This window comes from Phascolarctos cinereus, unplaced genomic scaffold, assembly GCF_003287225.1.
Source record: "Phascolarctos cinereus isolate Bilbo 61053 unplaced genomic scaffold, phaCin_HiC Scaffold_4;HRSCAF=312, whole genome shotgun sequence".
NCBI classification, from domain to species: Eukaryota; Metazoa; Chordata; class Mammalia; order Diprotodontia; family Phascolarctidae; genus Phascolarctos; species Phascolarctos cinereus.
In genome coordinates, this window is record NW_027555847.1 from 264655330 (window position 1) to 264672224 (window position 16895).

General features: G+C 37.8%; 1 protein-coding gene across 4 annotated transcripts in view; it reads left to right on the forward strand.

Annotated features, from left to right (window-relative positions):
* The window catches only part of ZCCHC7 (zinc finger CCHC-type containing 7), a 282022-nt gene extending 265545 nt beyond the window's left edge, over nucleotides 1-16477 (forward strand). For 3 of the 4 annotated variants that reach the window (XM_021004481.2, XM_078153039.1, XM_021004482.2), the window contains 3 exons: nucleotides 6150-6245; nucleotides 10918-11035; nucleotides 15160-16477. In XM_021004481.2, the coding sequence (XP_020860140.1) occupies nucleotides 6150-6245; nucleotides 10918-11035; nucleotides 15160-15599 (654 nt within the window). In that variant the 3' untranslated portion in view covers nucleotides 15600-16477. The remainder of the gene's footprint in view (nucleotides 1-6149; nucleotides 6246-10917; nucleotides 11036-15159) is intronic. The other variant, XM_078153038.1, reaches the window with a different exon arrangement.
* The last annotated feature ends 418 nt before the right edge of the window (nucleotides 16478-16895 follow it).

Consider the following 16895-nt stretch of genomic DNA (forward strand, 5'->3'; position numbering starts at 1 on the left):
ACATCTCAAGAAAACAACCTCTCTCTCTCTCTCTCTCTCTCTCTCTCTCTCTCTCTCTCTCTCTCTCTCTCTCTCTCTCTCTCTCTCTCTCTCTCTCTCTTCTCTCTCTCTCTCTCTCTCTCTCTCTCTCTCTCTCTCTCTCTCTCTCTCTCTCTCTCTCTCTCTCTCTCTCTCTTTTGTCAGAAAAGTAGCATTCCAAGTTGCCAGGAATTACTAATAGAAAAATTATATAATGTAAACTATAGACTTTACTCTGTGCAGTTACATATTTCTGTAATTATTATCACACACATAAAATTTCACTAAATTTTTAAAGTATACAAATGGTATTCTTGAGAAAGAAAAAAGCTACTGTTTTGTTTCAGGAAGGATAACTGACCTATGAATCAAACTTATATCAAAAATCCTTCAGATATGAGTCTCATCAGAATCAGTCAGTTCTCCCAAAAGATCTTTTTTGCAATTATTTTACCTCTTGATTTTCACATCTCTAAAATAAGGGGTTTGGATTTAATGATATTTCTCAAACCCCACCTACCTCTAACTTTCTGTGATTCTTACTGAGAAAATAAATCATCATGAAATACTAAACAGTTGAGTTGAAACAGATTTCATTTGGTTTGGACAGTTAATAAATAAATATCTCTGCATAATTACTGAGCTGGATAAAGTATTTTATCAGCATGTAAGAGTTTAAGAAACTAACTACAAATCAGCTATTTTTAATTGTTTCCAATAAAATGAACACAAATGTGTTTGTGATAGTTATTCAGAAGTGTTCTATTATCTTCTTCTCTTGTGCATATATTAAGATCATATAAGATCCTTTGATAGAGTCAGTAACATGGAGAACTTTATTCAGTAAATCCTCTGATTATCAGTATCAAGTGAGGTATAAAACAGGAGGATATATGGTCACCGAAGAAGTTTGTCACTTTTATGGAAGATGTCCAGGATGGAGTCCAAATAGAAGTGGGTTCCTTAAAAATGATGACGTCCTCCATATATTCCTGCCTGCGGATGAAAGATACTGTCCTAATTGCATCAAGCATTGTATTAGTGAGCTCCATATCCAGTCAAAACTGTCCAATCTTACATTACACACAGGAAAGACCAAGTAGATAAAGAATGCCCGTTATCTAGACTACAATATATGCTGGATGGACATCCATCCTGCACATTTAATGGACCCATTATAGAACAGCTTTATTGAGCTGTTTTATCAGTACATATGTCTTAGACAGATGCATGCAGTTGGACAATGAATCAGGCCCAGAAATGAGTGGGAAAGGAAAGTTGACTGTTGCACTTAGAAAATTGGTCACAGCTTTCAATGATCCCAAATTGCTCTCTGAAGCAAAACTCCTCCCTCCTTTTTTTTTAGCCACAGCTTCCAGTGATGCTTTATGGCTGCTGATCATGGATCACAAAGCCCAGTGGAGAAAGTGATGGGGCAAAGAATCTGTAGTTAATTATAGAGAAAATTTGCGTATGAGAAGTGGTATAAAAGATTCCTCAGTGCTTTTATGGATTTGTGATCCTTGCAGTGGTACAGATTCAGTCTGTCAGTGCCCACGTATTCCCATAAATCTACCTCAAGCAGTCCATTTAACTTTCTAGGGTCTTCCCCTAAATTGTGATTTAATTGGTAGAGTGGAGACAATATGAAAATTGTGTAATTCTTAGCTTCCTTTGCCACCACTCTGCTACCATAGTAGCAGAAGCAGAGAGGCCTACACAAGACTGAGGACCACCTTGTGTTTTTCTTTATTTTATGGGTTACATTGGCTAAAGGGTTTTTCACCAAATAGCCAGCCTCTACTGATGAGCCGCTTCATATACATTAATTTGAAAGCCCATCTAAAAGAGTACACTTCACTCTCATAGCCTTTGAGAACAGGGGATGCCTCCACACGATAAGGTACCAGAATGAGAGTTTTCTAAAAGATATCATCCAACAAATACGTGATCGGGAAAGGAAGCAGCCTGGACGGGTAGAAAGTACAGCAGGTAACAGATGGACAGATGAGGACTGCACTGGTATGTGTATACCAGTATGTAACGTCCAGAACAGCTAGAGGAAGTCCTCCAGCACATTCAGTGCCCCCATACAGAGAATTTATGGCAGGACATGCATATACAGCTCATAGGATTTGAAAGTATGTCAGTCCTCTGCTTAAGAAGCATTAATAGTTCCCCATTGCTTCTAGGCTAAAATACCTACTACACCTCTGCCTAGAATTAAAAACCCTTCACACTCTGGCTCCAGCCAGACCGGCCTGCCTTGTTCCTCCTTTACAGGATTCCATCTCATATCATCCCTGAAATACTGTCCCTCACCTCAGCTTCTTAAAACTGCTAGCTCAAGTACATTTTCTTTAAAATGACTTTCCTGATTCCTTCATGTTATTAGTCTCCCCACTCCACGAAAATAAGCCACTTTGTATTTATTCTTCATGTGTCCTATATTTGCTTATCTGTAAACACACATTCCTCCAGGAGATCATAAGCTGCCTTGAGGGCAACAAACTCACCTTTATATGTGGATCTCTAAAACCTAGCACAATGCCTGGCACATAGTGGGCATCTACTAAATGCCTCTTGATTTGTTGAGCTAGGATCTGCACTTATGGAAGGAATGTCTGACATTAATGAAATTATGGACTGTTAAAGCCTTATTAGTGAACCAAAATCTGCCAGCCATTGCTTCTAGTTCTGCCCTTCAAGGTCAAGCAAAATAATTTGTTTCAATATGATAACTCTTCATTTTTTTTTAAAACAACCATCATTCTTCCTCTGAGTCTTCTCTTTTTCAGGTTAAACATCCCTAGGTTGTTCAACCAGCTCAACCATGCTCAACCAGTGTGATGCCATTTTAAGTCCTCTCACAATCCTGGTGGCACTCCTGGACATACTAGAGCTTTTCACTATCCTTCCTAAAATATGGTGTCTAGGACACAGTTTTCCAGATGTGCCTTGGGTTGGGTACAACAGGAATATTACTTTTCTCACTTTGAACACAATAATACATTAATGCAGCCTGCAATCCCATTGACCTTTTTAATCTACCTCATTGTACTGCTAACCGCTTTGAGGTTACAGTCCACTAAATGTAGACTGGCATTGCCAAAATCCTCTATACTCTTAAACAATATTTTTATAAGTAAAATTAGTTTCCATTGGGATCTTTTTGCAATCAAGTAGAAATACATGAAACATAAGTTACCCTTTTGCTTTTCCTCTTCCTTAGGGTTTTAATTCTGAGGCTTCTTTTAACATTTTGAAACCTCTCAGTCATCGTAATCTCATCATTAGATCTCTCTATAATTTCCCTTTCTATAAGATAGAATATATGTGTGAGGAAACTATATCTATATCTGTATGCATATAGACACACACATATCTAGTCAACCAAATATTATTTAAGCACCTAATGTGTAATAGGTATATAAATACAAAGAATGAAAAAAAAAACCCAACTCTCAGGCTTCCATTCTGATATGAGAGATGAATATATATAAAATGTGTAAGTATAAATACGAAGTCATAAACACAAACATTTACAAAGCAGTTAAATACAAGATAGTTTTAGGAGACAGGGACCTAGTAATTGGATAGGGTATAAAAGAATAGCCTTGTGGTGAGAGTCCAGTCGAGACCATATAACAGAAATGTGTAGTGTACTTAGTCGACCAGTAAGCATTATTCCTATGTGCTAAGCACAGGGGATAAAAGAAAAGCAAAAGACATTCCCTGCCCTTGAGGGGCTCACAATCTAATGAGGAGACAACAGTCAGACAGATACAATAAACAAACTGTGTATGGGATAAAAAGGAAATAATTAATAAAGGGAAGGCATTATGGTTAAAAGAGATTGAGAAAGGCTCCCTGTAAAAGATGGGATTTTATCTGGAACTTGAAGAAAGCCAGGAGGCAGAGATGAGGAAGAAGAACATTCCAGGCTGAAAGGACAGCCAGAGAAAATGCCTAGAGCTGAAGATGAATTGGCTTGTTGGAGGAACAGCTAGAAGGAGAATGTCATGAGGTCAAAGAGCATGTGGGGCGTGTGAGGTGTAAGAAGACTGGATAAATTGGGGGGAAGGGGTGTTAGGTTATAAAGGACTTTAATGCCAAACAGAGGATTTTGTATTTCGTGGAGGTAATAGGGCGTCATTGGAGTTTATTGAATATGAGCTGCCATTGTTGGACTTGCACTTTGGTGGTAGTATCAGAGGAAAGAAGGGGACATATTGAGACATGTTGCAAAGGTGAAAGAGACAGGCCTTAGCAACAGATCGGTATGCAAGGTGATAGATGGGAGCGGAGGATGACACCTAGCTTGAAAGCCTGAGGAACTAAGAAGATGGTGGTGACCTCAGCAGTAACAGGGAAGTTTGGAAGGGGGAAACAAGTTAATAATCAGTACTCCATCTCTATTCAACAGCACTTGAATGAGAGTGAAGGAGGTAGATGGTGGATGTAATCCGAGGTGGAAGTCTGGCAGGATGTGATTAGCAATAGGACAAAGAGGCAAGGGATTTTAAAGTAAAACAAAGTATTGATAATCCATTCATGAAGGTTTACCACACACAAAAAAAAAAAGATGAAAAGGAAAAATTTTAAATATCATCAGTATTAATAGAAAAATTAGCATTGTTTTCAGAAAGACATCAATAGGGATACCAAAGTTAATTATTCAAAACTGAGACACCAGTGCACCATTGGTGGAGTTGTGAACAGATCCAAGCATTCAGGTTGGATTTGGATTCAATTTGGAACTGTGACCAAAGGGCTATAAAACTGCATACCCTTTGATCCAGCAATACCACTGCTAGATGTGTATCCCAAAGGCATCCATAAAAGGGAAAAGCACCTATTTGTACAAAAAATATTTATAGCAGCTCTTTTGGTGGGCTAAGAATTGAAAATCGAAGGGAATGGTTAAACAAGCTGTGGTATATGTGGCATATGACTGTGATGGAGTATTACCGTGCTCTAAGAAATGACAAGCAGGACAGTTTCAGAAAGACCTGGAAAGACTTAAATGAACTGAGGCAAGTGAAGTGGGCAGAACCAGGAGAATGTTGTACCCAGTAATAACAATATTATATGATGACCACCTGTGAAAGACCTGACTGTTCTCAGCAATACAATGATCCAAGACAATCCCAAAAGACTAATGATGAAGCATGCTATCCTATCCACCTCTAGAGAAAGAACTGATATTGTTTGAATACAGACTAAGGCATGCTGTTTTTCACTTTCTTTCTCTCTTTTTTTAATCTTCTTGTGCAAAATGACTAATACAGAAATGTTTTACACGATTGCACATGTATGACCTATGTTGGATTGCTTACCATGTCAGGGAGGGAGGAAAGGGGAGAGGGATAGAATTTAGAACTCAAAACTTTTTTTAAAATGGTAAAAGATTGTTTTAGCATGTAATTGGGGAGGGAAATAAAATATTATATAAAAAATTATATTAAAAAGTTAATTACTCATGCAAGAAATAAATGTACAGATATTATTGTATATGTTACTAAAAAGATCTTGGTTTCATCGTTATGGGAATATGAGAACTATTCCTTCCATTAGCTCAAATCATTATCTCCGTGACTTAGTACATAGCAGCCTTCATGAGTTGCTGTGGCAAAATAACAACAACAACAACAACAATAATAATTCATTACTTGATTACTAGTCAACATCTACATACTTAGCCTGTTCTTTAAACAGCAGGCGCAAAAATAAATTAAATAAATAAATAAATAAATGTGAGATAAACAGCAGGCACACATTTCCATTCTTAGACCTAATATTCCAGTGTTTACAGCTTGGTGGGAGCTACATGACCTTGCATTCTGATAGAATACCCTTTGAGAACCTAGGCTTACCTCCATGTTGTGTTATCATACAAAAGCAAGACTTTAATTGAGATACATTGTCGTATTATAAGCATAAATACTGCAAGAAAACTCTTAATGATGACAGTTCACATTTATAGCAGCTGGGATCCCCAGCAGAAAAATTTACAACCACCACTTCAAAGGAGTTCTTTCCTCACTTGATAAGAATTGTGTTGGAAAGGGCAAGATTTTGTTTTAAGATTTGAATTTAAAATAGAACTTTCACAAATTCCTGTGTTGCAGACCAAACCTGGACCACCCAAGAGGCCAAAGACTTATTTTGGACGATCAGCCTTAGTATACTGCTACAACTGTTCTCGGAAAGGCCATTATGGATATGTAAGTTTTAATACTTTCTACCTAAATGCTACTTCTGTATGACATGATCTGGTCATGACAGACTCCATCTGTTTGGAGTAGTAGCTAAAAGAGTCATAGCACATGTGACTTTAAATATATGCTGTGCTTTAAATTTGGAGAATTGTTTTTAAGTGTGATCTATCAGTTTATATTATCTGCAGAGTAACATGATGCAGTCCTAGTGTTCTGTAAGTTTTTAAAGTTGTGAGCAAACAATTCTGTAGTAGAAGTGTAACTTTTTGAAGGCAGGGAATGTTTCTTTGTTGGCTTTGTATCTTGCACGATGTTCATGCCGAATAAATGAATGCTATGTGAGCAACATAAGATTGAACATACATGTATTCAATTTAATGTGATTGAATGAAGCAGCACCTGCCTTTGACAGTTGAAGATTTTTGAGGAAGCTTAGTAGTAGATATTAGTCTTCAAGTTGGGATTAGATCTGGAACACCTGCTCTGAGGTGTCACACTAGCCTGTGCCCCCACCAAACTCAGGGGGACAGATTGGAATATCATTGGGAAATGTTTAACAAAATAAATTTAAAATGCAATACAATACAACATAGATAATGATAATTTGTTGTTTTGTAAGTCAATGTGGGGCCTGCTGGAATCTGATTCTATTGGAGTTTGACATTTCAGAACTAGATGAGTTAACCTCTCAGTGCCCCGAGGCAGTTCTGTAAGACTACAAATTGCAAAGAAGGTGCCAGTCTGCATTAGTAGAAGCTCCTCTCCAAAAGTTCCCTATGCAAATGAAATCAGAGGTCCAGAAAAAATGTTTTACATAATAGTTATGTAATAGTTGTGTCCATTATAATAACAAATGTCAGGGAGTTCTCACAAATGAGTACATAGTATTAATTTTATACAACCAAATCAAGTTTTTGTTTTTTAATTTTTATCTTCATGTTCTCTAGATAAAGTTTCAATATTAAGTTTTCTTTATTACCTTGTACAGCTTAACCTTTATGACATATATTTCTGGAAAGAAATTGGATTTCACTCATAAGTCCAAAGTTACTTGTCTATCTGGCTACCTCATCAGAGGTCTCTAATCAACTCATCTAGAAGCTGTACTACTATGCTGTCTAAAATTTGGAATTTTCATTTCTAAGATTGCACTTGGCCCATTTGAAATGTAGTAAAATTCATCATGGTATTTTAAGTACCTTTGAGATTTCCCTTGGAAGATCCTGTACTATAATAGATAGAATTCAACACTTCTAGGTATTGTTTGTTTAATTTATCAGCTCTGTCTTGTTATACACATTTTTCATACAGTATCCATGGTGGTAAACTTTCAGGGTTGATGTTCATTTAAGGAATGCTATTTAAAAATTATAGTTGCATTGCCTCTGAGTAGTAATCTCTTTAAAGCGGGGCTTCAAAAGGATGAAGTATTCCCATTTTATTTTCTCAGTTAAAAAAAATTAAATTTTTATTTTCAATCACATGTGCTGTTATCTGTTAATGAAGATAAAAATCTGTTATGAGTCTTTGAAATTTATCCCTGGAAATCTAGGATTAGGTAACTTTAAATTTATAATACAAACTTGACATCCTTATACCAGAGGTGACAAACTCTCAATTATCCAAATTTACAGTGGGAGAAAAGCAATGGTGTAGATAATCCAAAAAGTAGATAATATGAAAATAATTTATATGAGCAAGTATAGATTTTCCATACTGATGGAAAAGACTAGTGATGTGTATAATCAAAAAATAATTTACATTTGACTTTGTAAGATATTTTTGTATAATATAACTCCAAATGACTGGATAAATCTGAACCAAGTATGATCCAGATATAACAAAAACCAGTCTAGTGAAATGTCTTTGAATGTTCCTTTCCTCCAATTTATTTTGTGCATTTCAATTCAATAAATGAAATAAATTTTTATTGAGTTCCTACTATGTGTAAGATACTGTGCTAAGTGATAAGGAAGGATACTAAAGAGTTACTGCTCAAGTAATTGCAAGGATCAGGATGAAGAAATTAGTCTGTAATTCTTATAGTGTTAGAACACTTAGCTATTGTGTATGGAAATCATTAATAACCTTCTGAACTGCAATCCATAGTTTGTGTTAATTCCATCCTGATGTGATCAGAAGAGCACTAGAGTTAGAATAGAAGATCTGAGTTCAAGTTTTGCCTTGACACTAGATGTGGGTATGATCAGAAAAAAGGCACTTAAACGCCTCTATTTCTCAGTTTTCTCGACTAACTACCTATTATGTGGCCAACACTGTTACAGCAGGCATTATGGAAAGAAATCTTATTTGACCTACCCAGTTTTGTAAAACTTTAACAAACAATGCAAATGACTGATCGATAAACGTTGGTAGAAAGGTACTACTGGAAAGCAACATAGATACTCACCAATGTGAAACTGAATGCAGATTTTGCTATTTGGTGACTAAGCAGCTGCTAAGCATAGATTTGCCTAGCATCTAGAGGTAGGAAGACTTCAGTCATATGCAATCTAGAGGCAGGTGATAACTACCGTAATTTTAGAATAATGGTAAACAGTATGTCAGAAGACCTGCAAAAGCTCTAATGTGATATGAAAACATCTGTGATTCCCCACCACCATTTGTCCTGCTGTGGTCAGGCTGCAGCCATTGCTGCTGCCACCGCTGCCACCCCCTGGGAGCACCTTCTCCCTCTCCAGCCCCAGACCAGTGTTTGCCGATGAGGGAAACACAAATAGCTCAGAAGAAGCATCATGGATCGCGTGGTTCTCGGGGCTTTGTGGCAATTAATTCTTCTGTGAGGCGGGTAAAGACTCTCTCCAGGATGAGTTCAACCTCACAGGGCTCTCTGAACAGGTGCCCCACTATAGGCGGGCACTAGACATGGTCCTTGACTGGAGCCTGGTGAGGACAGCCCCGCCCAGAGTGATGTGAGAGAGCTATTTTGTAACCTCAGAAAGAATTCTTCATGGAATACCCCTGGGAAGGATCTATGCATGGGACAATATTGGTTAATATTTTTATCAGTGGCTTGGAGAAAGACATAGATTGGATGCTCACCCAAATTTGCAGGTGGCACAAAGCTGAGAAGGATAAGTGACTCAGTCAAAATCCAGAAGGATCTTAGGGGTCTCAAATATTGGGGTGATTGGACAAAGAAATTTAGTGAGGGTAAATAAATGTAGATTCCTACATTTGAGTCCAAAAAAATCAACTTCACTTGCTGTAGTACAAAGATGTGGAAGACGTGGCTAGACATCAGTTCCTATGAACAAGATCTCAGGTTTTGATATACTGCTAGTACAGAATGAATCAGTCATGTAATAAGACAGTCAGAAAAGCTGAGGAGATCTTGGGCTTCATAGGGAGGTTGAGTGGCCTGTTTGAGAGAGATGATATCATTGTGTACCACACTGGTGAGACCACAGATGGATGTTTTGTTGACTACTGGATGTGACGTTTTAGGAAGGTCATTGATAAGGCAGAGAGTGCCTTAAGGGAGATTACCATTATTGCAATATGAGAATCAGTTGAAGAAACTAGGGATGTTTAACCTGTAAGAGAGAAAACTTAGTAGGACTTGATGGTGGTTTTTAAGTGTCTAAAGGTCTGTCCCATGGGATAAGAATTAGATGCTGTTGCCTGACCCCAGAGGACAGAATGAGGAACAGTAGGTGGAAAGAGACAGATTCGGGTTTGATAAAAGAGAAAACTTGCCCACAGTTGGAGCCGTCCCAGAGTGGAACAGCTATCTATCCATAAGTATTGGCTTCCCCTCAGAAAAGGCCTCGATGGACACTCATTGAGGGTGTTGTAGAGATTTTTTTCATATTGGGGCTCTGAGGTCCCTGGAGTTTTTATGGCTCTGTAACTAAGAGATTGAGGAGGAGTTTGGAGTGCTGGGGGAAAATTTTTGAAAGATGCCTAAAGCCGAACAATTAACCCTGGAGATCTCATAAGACTAGATTTAATCAGTAGATTTATCATATACTCTAAATTGTGATCCTACAGTGAACTTGACTGTACACTTGCAAGGCCTAATTCAAAAAGGCTGTGGCGACAATAATTACCACAACTCCAGTGAATAATCCTAAGTAATAATCCAGTTCATTGGATATTGTATTAAGTGTATTAGGTGCTAGAGAAATACACACAAACACAAAACTGTCCCTGGCTTCAAAGAGCTCACGATAACAATGGGCATTCATATAAAAATGTAAGGCTTATAAAGCACTTTATGTATAGCATCTCATTTGATCACAACAGTTCTTTAAGGTATGTTTTACAGATATTATCTCCATTTTACAGATGAGTCTAAGGCCCAGGGAGGTGACTAGTAAATGGAGGCCCCAAAAGGGAATGCCTTTCAGACTCCAAGTCCAGTGATATGTCACTATGCCAGCCTGCTTTGAGTTCATTGTAACAACTCAGTTGGTATCAGGCATCAACATTATGCCTTCTCCATTTGACTGATGTACCAAAATGGCTACAATATGGCTCCATCTCTTGGGCGCTTTCTTCCATGTACCCTCAGAACACCTTCGCAGGGAGCTCCCATATAGCTGGGAGACAATGATTGCAGCTGTCCTTAGTACACATTATCTATAAGCTAGTAAAAAAATATAAAATTTCTGCAATGATTCTTTAAAGTTGTAATATTAAATATAATTTTTAGGAGTGCACAGAAAGACGGATGTTAAGTGGGACGTTTCCAACAGTACCATTCATCTACTACTATGATAAAGAGCGTGATATCCGGGAACAAGAACAAAGAATACAGTGGAAAGTAGAAGGTATGATAAGGGATGTCTTGGCGAATTGTTTTTGCAACGATGCCTGAGATCCCCTGCAGCTCTAAATGTATAATCTTATGATCTCTTTGCGTGCACTGATAATACTTTTTTGTGTCTGTAGCATCGATTTAGTAAAAGTGGACCCCTCTGTGATTAGAGAAGTAATTGGAGGTATTTTGATCTCCACTTTGTATAGTGTTGACTCCTCCATAATATTCAATTGAGTAAATTTCTAAAAATGTTTACCATAGTCTATGTGTTTCCAGGTTTTGAAATATTGTTTTAATTTATTTTCTTTACAAGTAAGTACTTTTTTAAGGTCTGTATTTAACTGTGATTTACTTCATGGGAACAAACAGGTATGTTGCCAACATCCGATCCACTCTTTATTGTCAGAACAGTAGTAATAGTTGGCATTGATTCAGTTCCTGCCGTGTCCCAGGACACAGACGTTATCGTGTTTGATCCTCACAACAAAGGACAAAATGTATTAGCTTGGATTACAGATGAGGAAACTCTGGCCCCAGAATGAAAAGGTTAAGTGACTTATCCATGGGTGGGCACCAAGCTAGGAAGGGTTAGAAGCAGAATCCGAGCCCAGCCTCCATGTCTCTGCATGCTTCTGGGCTGCCACATTCCCTCTTCAGCTCAGGTAGCCAGGCAGCTCACTAGCTGCGCAAGGGGATAACAGTACTGCCTCTCTGTGTGGAATGGTTAGTCACTCTTGCTAATAAAGTCAGGTTTTGGGGTTTGGATTTTGGTTTTGTTTTAACTTCAGTCACTCGTAGTGCAAACTCATCTACCCCAGCTCTGCTCTCTGGCAGTGTGGAGCAGCTTGTCTGTATACTTTACGGAAATTAGGAAGGCACCTTTCATTCTCATTTGTTTCTCAGTTAAGCTTCATTAGGTACTTTTTGTTTTAAATCCCTGTCATTGCTAGATTTACACAAATAAGAACTGATCCTCCCATTATAACAGAGAACAGGCAAAAACAGCTGACCCAGTGACCATGGCTGATAGTGTCTACAGCATCTTGTATCTATAGTACCCCACCTCTCTCAAAGGAAGAGGGTGTTTCTACATCTCTTCTCTGTTCATCCTTTATTCTTTCAGTACAAAAAAAAAATCTTGTTTAAATTTTCTGTGCATTATTTCCGGACCTTTCGAAAGCTTTTGTGCTCCCTTTAGACCTCCTTTAAGGTCTCCCTGCCCATTTTATAGTGAGAAGTCCAGTGCTTAGTCAATAGAGAGAAACAATTATTTTTCAGCTCTTACATGTCATTGCTTTGTATTAACTCCACCATGGCACAGATTGATAAACCTCCTGTGATCTGAAGGTCTTTTTAATCTTAATAATCATTCCTTGGCTCTGTTTTTTTGGTTTATGCTTTATTTTCTGTAGTTCATTTTCAGTTCTCAAGTACTTTTCCCCTCACTGAGAAGATTTTGTCCACTGACTACTTTTATAACGTGTCATCATCATTCCTATTCTCTGCTTGCTCTCCCTAACACCAGGCTCTTAATTACATTCCTCCAGGTCCTGACAAACATGTTACGAAATAGCAGCTTCAGAACAAATCCCTGTGAGAAGTCACCACAGTGGGCCTCTAACCACCACATTAGAGTAGAATCCCCAGGCACCCCCCAGTATTGTGATCCCAACTCTGTCCTTGGTTCAGAATGTCATGTGGGGCCATGTCCAGAGTCTTCCTGAAGGCCAGATTACACCCTTGCCTCAAGGACTGTTTCACTCTCTCTTGAATTGATCTGACAACTTATATTTTGCAAAATTAATAATAAATTTATATAGCTCTCTACAATATGTCCTAGGCACTGAACTAAACACTTTATAGTTATTGATCCTCACAGCCCTGGAATGTAGGTGCTATTATTATCCCCATTTTACAGAGGAGGAAACTGAAGCTGAGAACAATTAAGTGACTTGCCCAGGGTCATACAGCTAGTAAGTGCCTGAGACTAGGTTCTAACTTAGGTCTTTCTGACTATGTGCTTAGGTCTGGATGCAAGTTAAAATGATCACTCCTCAGATTTATGTTTTCTTCGTGAGTTAGTTAACTACCTAAATTGAATGTAATTCTCTAAATGTTGAATTTACGAATCTTTTTCAGGTTTAGCAATAAGGGACATTGCTCAATTAATTTTTTTTTTTGCCCCACCATGTGCCACCTCCTACACGGGAGCCTTTCCTATTCCATCATTGCTAATCCCCACCCCACATTACTTATAGTGACTTTTTTCATTTATCAGTATACATGTTGTTTTCCCCAATAAAATGTAAGTTTCTTAAGGACATGGACTGTTTTGTGTTTATCTTTATAAAGATACACTTTATATGAAATATAAAGATATAGATGCCTGCATATAGTAGATACTTAAAGAATTTAGGGGCAGCTAGGTGGCATAGTGGATAGAGCACTGGCCCTGGAGTCAGGAGGACCTGAGTTTAAATCTGGCTTCAGACACATAACACACACCAGCTGCGTGTCTCTGGACAAGTCACTTAACCCCAAATTGCCTCACCAAAAAAAAAAGGGGGGAAAAATCCAGAGGGAAAAAGAATTCTTGTTAACTGATAATTTTTCACCTTAATAGAGACCATTTAGAATAATGTCCCAGGATTCAAAACACAAAGAAGTTAGATTTCACTAAGGGAAGCTTATTGCCCCCAGGAAAATTCTAGAATAGGTTTCTAAACTGATAGGTTGTTTATATTTAGAAAGGGAAATAGAATTAAGTCTTAAGAAGCCCCTTTAAATAAACTTGGCCAAACTAGCTTCGCCTGGTTTTTGTACAAGGTTGCTAGTTTAGTAAATCAGGAAAAGTTCTCTAGAGATTTATCTGCATGTCATGGTGGCATTTGAAGTCTCCCACATAGACTAGATAAGTTACACTAAGGCGATTTTGTAACTAGTAGAGCAACTGGAGCCACAGAATGTCAGCATCTGCCCAGTGACCTCCTAGTTTTCGTGGGGCTGGCTCCAGAGACCTCTGCTAGACCCCATCCTATTTGAGACTTTTTTCCATTGGCTTGAAGGCACAGTTGTGCTTCTGAGTTTGCCAAATGACATGAAGACAGGAAGGATCATTAACACACTAGCCAATGGGGTCAGATTCAAAAGTATTTTGAAAACTTAGAACAGTGGCCACAACTAAGATGGTGAAATATAAAAAGGGTTCAGATACAAGTGAAATTAAATAAGGGTCAACGTAGCCCTTAGGTTGAAATAAAAATCAACTTCACAAATATGTAATTGGGACATACATGGCTTAAGAGCACTTTATGTGGTGGGGAAAAAACCCTTAAGGATTTTAGCTGATTGTGTAAAACAGCTGCAGTGTTTTATGATGGAAGGAGCACTTGGATTTGGAGTCAGCAAACCTGGGTTCAAATCTCCACTCTACCACTTACTACCTGTGTGATGTCTCAATTTCCACATTTGTTATAAGTCATCTAATTCATTCCATCAAACCAGATAATGCCCCAAATAAGCGAGTTCTCTCTCCTTCTTCTTCATTCCACTCTCTTCTGAGCTAGTCAGGCCTGGGCTTCACATTTTAAGAGGGATGAACTGGTATGAGTACAACTGAGGACAACCAAGGTAGTAATGAAACACAGAACTATGTTATATGAGGATTAGTTGAAGAAACTGGGGGGGTACTTGGTCTATAGAAGAGAAAACTAATAAGTCATAATAAATCATTTACAGTATTTGAGAAGCAGTCTATGGAAAAGGACAGGCAAGGACAGGGCCATAACCATGGCTAAAACCAGGATAAAAATTACAAAGAAAGCAGATTTCAACTCGGTATAAGGAAAAATTTCCTAGCCTATATAAAAATAGATACTGGAGGTATTCAAACAAAATTTGTATGATTACTGGCCAGGCTTTTTGTAGGAGGGACTCATTCATCAGGTCAGGATTCAATTAGATGACTTAGATTATACCCTGCCAACTCTTAAAATTCTGTGACTCCAGTGTATGTAAGTTTCTGCCATTCCTTCATGCTTCATGACACTCTAAGATTGTAGATTGTTTACAGGCCTGCATGGTGAAATGAGTTTCTTCAGATTCTGAATATGCAAAAACATTTCTATTTTTCAGAACTTCAAAAAAATGGAGATTTTCCAAGACCAGTCAAGAGACCCCGAATGGAATCAACAAACAGGAGTCCCTACCATGGAATAAAGAAGAGACATACCCTACAGGAAGACTACAAATGGCATCAAGAAAAGAAGTATTTCAGAAGAACAAAAATGAGCAGTTGGAGCAGTAGAAGCCAAGAAAAAAAGTCCCAGAGGGATGTCCAGAGGTGGTATGATGCAGAGGAGGACTTTATCAGAGGACCCAGAAGTCACTCTTCATCTCATAGGCCTTCCTCCCACATAGGGTACCATCATCGAAAGAGAAGTGGAGGGGAGCTTCCCAAAAGGGGTAAATGGGAGAAGTATAAGAAAGGAGAGAGAAAAAGAGTAGATGACGAGGAAGGTTTATTCCTTATTAAGCAGAGAAAAAAGAAATCAAAGCTGAAAAACAGCTGCTAACTTGGCAGTTGCATAAGAATCTGGCGTCCTTGTCTGCCTGGGCCCTGGCATTGTGTTTTCTTACCTCATTAAAGAAGTAAGATGTGTTTATTCCAGCTCTAAAGAAGCTAAGCTCACTGAACAAAGATCATTGAGCTCTTGTCTTCTGTTTTTAAGCAATTGATTTGCTTTTCTCTGTGACCAAGAAGTTGTTTATTGTGTGAGAAGGTAAAAAGGTAAATTAGTTTTCCATTTTCAGGACTATTCCTATTTGATAAATTGTACTTTTGACATAGAAGCCTGGGAATGAGAAAGCTTAATTTTGTGGTGGTGGTGTTTGTTTTTTTAAAGAAGCCCTTTTAAATATACTCTACCAAGAAAAAGAGTTTATGAAATGTCATTCGTCTTCTTTTTTAAAACACAAAACCTTGAAGTAAAAAAGAAGTGAACATTGATAAGAAGATTTACTCAGTCATTTTCAAGATTTGCTTTTATACCAATTGGGAAAGTTTAAACTGTGCTTTGTTCTGTGTTCAATTTCTCCTACTTATAAAGCTTGTTCTGAAGTCATCCTTGGTAAGGAATATGATAGGCTGGCTTTGAAAATGAGTGAGGTGTCCTGTCCTAAGTATAGCATGATTGTGAAATTATTGAGGCATTAAGGAGATAAGGAACCTGAGCTGTAGGAATACAGAAGAAATCATACTGCTATAGCTAGTAAAAGGAACAAAAGTTCTGACAAATGTATGAGAAGGAGAATAAATCAAGGTCTCAATGTAATCCCTAAAGAATGTTTTTCCTCAGTGTGAAAATCACCTTAATAAAGTCAAGCACCCAAATATGTAAAAAACTTTAAAAAAAAATAAAAATCACAACATTTATTACAATGTAAACTAAAATTACCTGGCTTTTTAAGAAGCTCTGATATATTTTTTTGTACTTTAAGTTATATTGAGAATAAGTGAACTAGATGCCAAGATAAAATAACACAGTAGTATAGTGAATAAATTTGTCCTTTACATGAAAAGAAAATAAGTGACTATTATATGGAGGGACAAGGTTAATAAAAACAAATATAACATCTTATTTCCTTGGCCACTCGAAACCCATCCATAAGGCTTTCTGTAGAGCTAAAGTGTGGTGTGAATTAAAACATGGAAATTTTATGTTAATCAGTGAATATTAAGTGATTACTATGGGACAGGCAGTATACTAAGAGATGGAGATGCAAAGGCAAGCAAAGCGGTACGTGCCTTCAAGCTTCAAGCCCTCCTGACTGAAGAGACATGTGGTAAGTGTATACAAGACACATACTAA